The following is a 1,309-nucleotide window of genomic DNA, read 5'->3' on the forward strand; positions in this document are numbered from 1 at the left end:
TTCTTTTTTTCTGCATTTTTTATTTTATTTATTTATTTATTTTTTCCTACAAGCTTTGATTCTGTTTTATTTTCCTATATTTTAATCATGTAAAGCACTTTGCATTGTCTTTGTACTGAATTGTGCTATACAAATAAATTTGCCTTGCCTTGCCTTGCCTTACCTTGCAACATCAGAGTAAATCCCAAAAGCACACATCTGGGTCAGGTTATATGGAGGTTTGTGGAGGACCCAAATGCAGACGGAAGCTGAGATGGTTTATGGCAGATTTTATAACGAGTGCGGGCAACAGAAACATAAATCCAGAAATAACTTGTCAAGGAACACAGGAACAAGAACACAGAGGTTAAGGAGGGAATGAAGAGAATCCAGCAAACAGCAACTGCAGAGGAGGAGTATAAATGCCAAACAGAACAATGAATGGAGTAATCAACTGATTGGGAGCAGGTGTGGACAGAAGGATCTAGAAGGGAGCTAGGGGAAAGGAGACTGGCATAGAAAAATAAGAATTCAAATACAATGAGAAAACAACAACTAGAATGTCACAAAATGAAAATAAAAACAATGACCTGGAAAACACAGAGTGACATAAATTAAAGTGGAACTGAAAACTCAAAAAGAGAAACTTAAATAGAACCAAAAAGTCTAGAAAGGGCAGAATCAATCAATCTACAATCAGTAGGTTACTGTTGGTTTACATGTCTTCCAGTGCGTCACTAATGCCTTATAACAATAACCTGTTTATTTTCTATTTGAGGTCGCTCATGGCATGATTATACTTCAACCGTTCCAAGTGGGAAGAAGCAGCAGAAGTTAAGGAGGGACTCTTTATGTCATGGATCTTCAGATATCGGTGGAGCACAAGCAGGCCAACCAATCATCAGGTTTCCACTGGCTTTCCTTTGCCTATCAGGGCCTGACAGAGATCCCATATGACAGCATACTAACGCAGAGCGACACGCTGGAGGTGCTGGACCTGAGTTACAATATCCTGGATGAGTATCCTTTTAATTAAACTCAAGGGTCACCAGGGAGAATATATGGCATGTTATCTGGTTCTTTCACCTAAATCAGGGGTGACCAAATGTTTGGCCCCTGAAAAGATTTTAGCCCCATTTACACTACCCGGTCCAGAGATCGGTCCGACCACGGGTACAGTTCATCAGTAGGGCTCGGCGTGGTTCAGTTCTTGCACAGATCTCAGATAACAAAGAGCGCATGAACAGACCGCTTCATCTCCTTGTAGTCAGCCTCCATCATCATAGAATTTCAGACATTCATAAAATACTGGCTTCCCTACCGTGCCACA

The 1,309-nt window shown here is 40.8% G+C and overlaps 1 protein-coding gene across 1 annotated transcript in view; it reads left to right on the forward strand.

The window, feature by feature from the left end:
- The window catches only part of LOC107099780 (leucine-rich repeat-containing protein 72-like), a 25,731-nt gene that overhangs the window by 6,176 nt on the left and 18,246 nt on the right, over positions 1 to 1,309 (forward strand). The window contains exon 2 of the mRNA XM_015398041.1: positions 758 to 999. Coding sequence (XP_015253527.1) covers positions 836 to 999 — 164 coding nt within the window. The 5' untranslated portion in view covers positions 758 to 835. The remainder of the gene's footprint in view (positions 1 to 757; positions 1,000 to 1,309) is intronic.

This window comes from Cyprinodon variegatus, unplaced genomic scaffold, assembly GCF_000732505.1.
Source record: "Cyprinodon variegatus isolate N-32 unplaced genomic scaffold, C_variegatus-1.0 Scaffold907, whole genome shotgun sequence".
Lineage (NCBI taxonomy): Eukaryota > Metazoa > Chordata > Actinopteri > Cyprinodontiformes > Cyprinodontidae > Cyprinodon > Cyprinodon variegatus.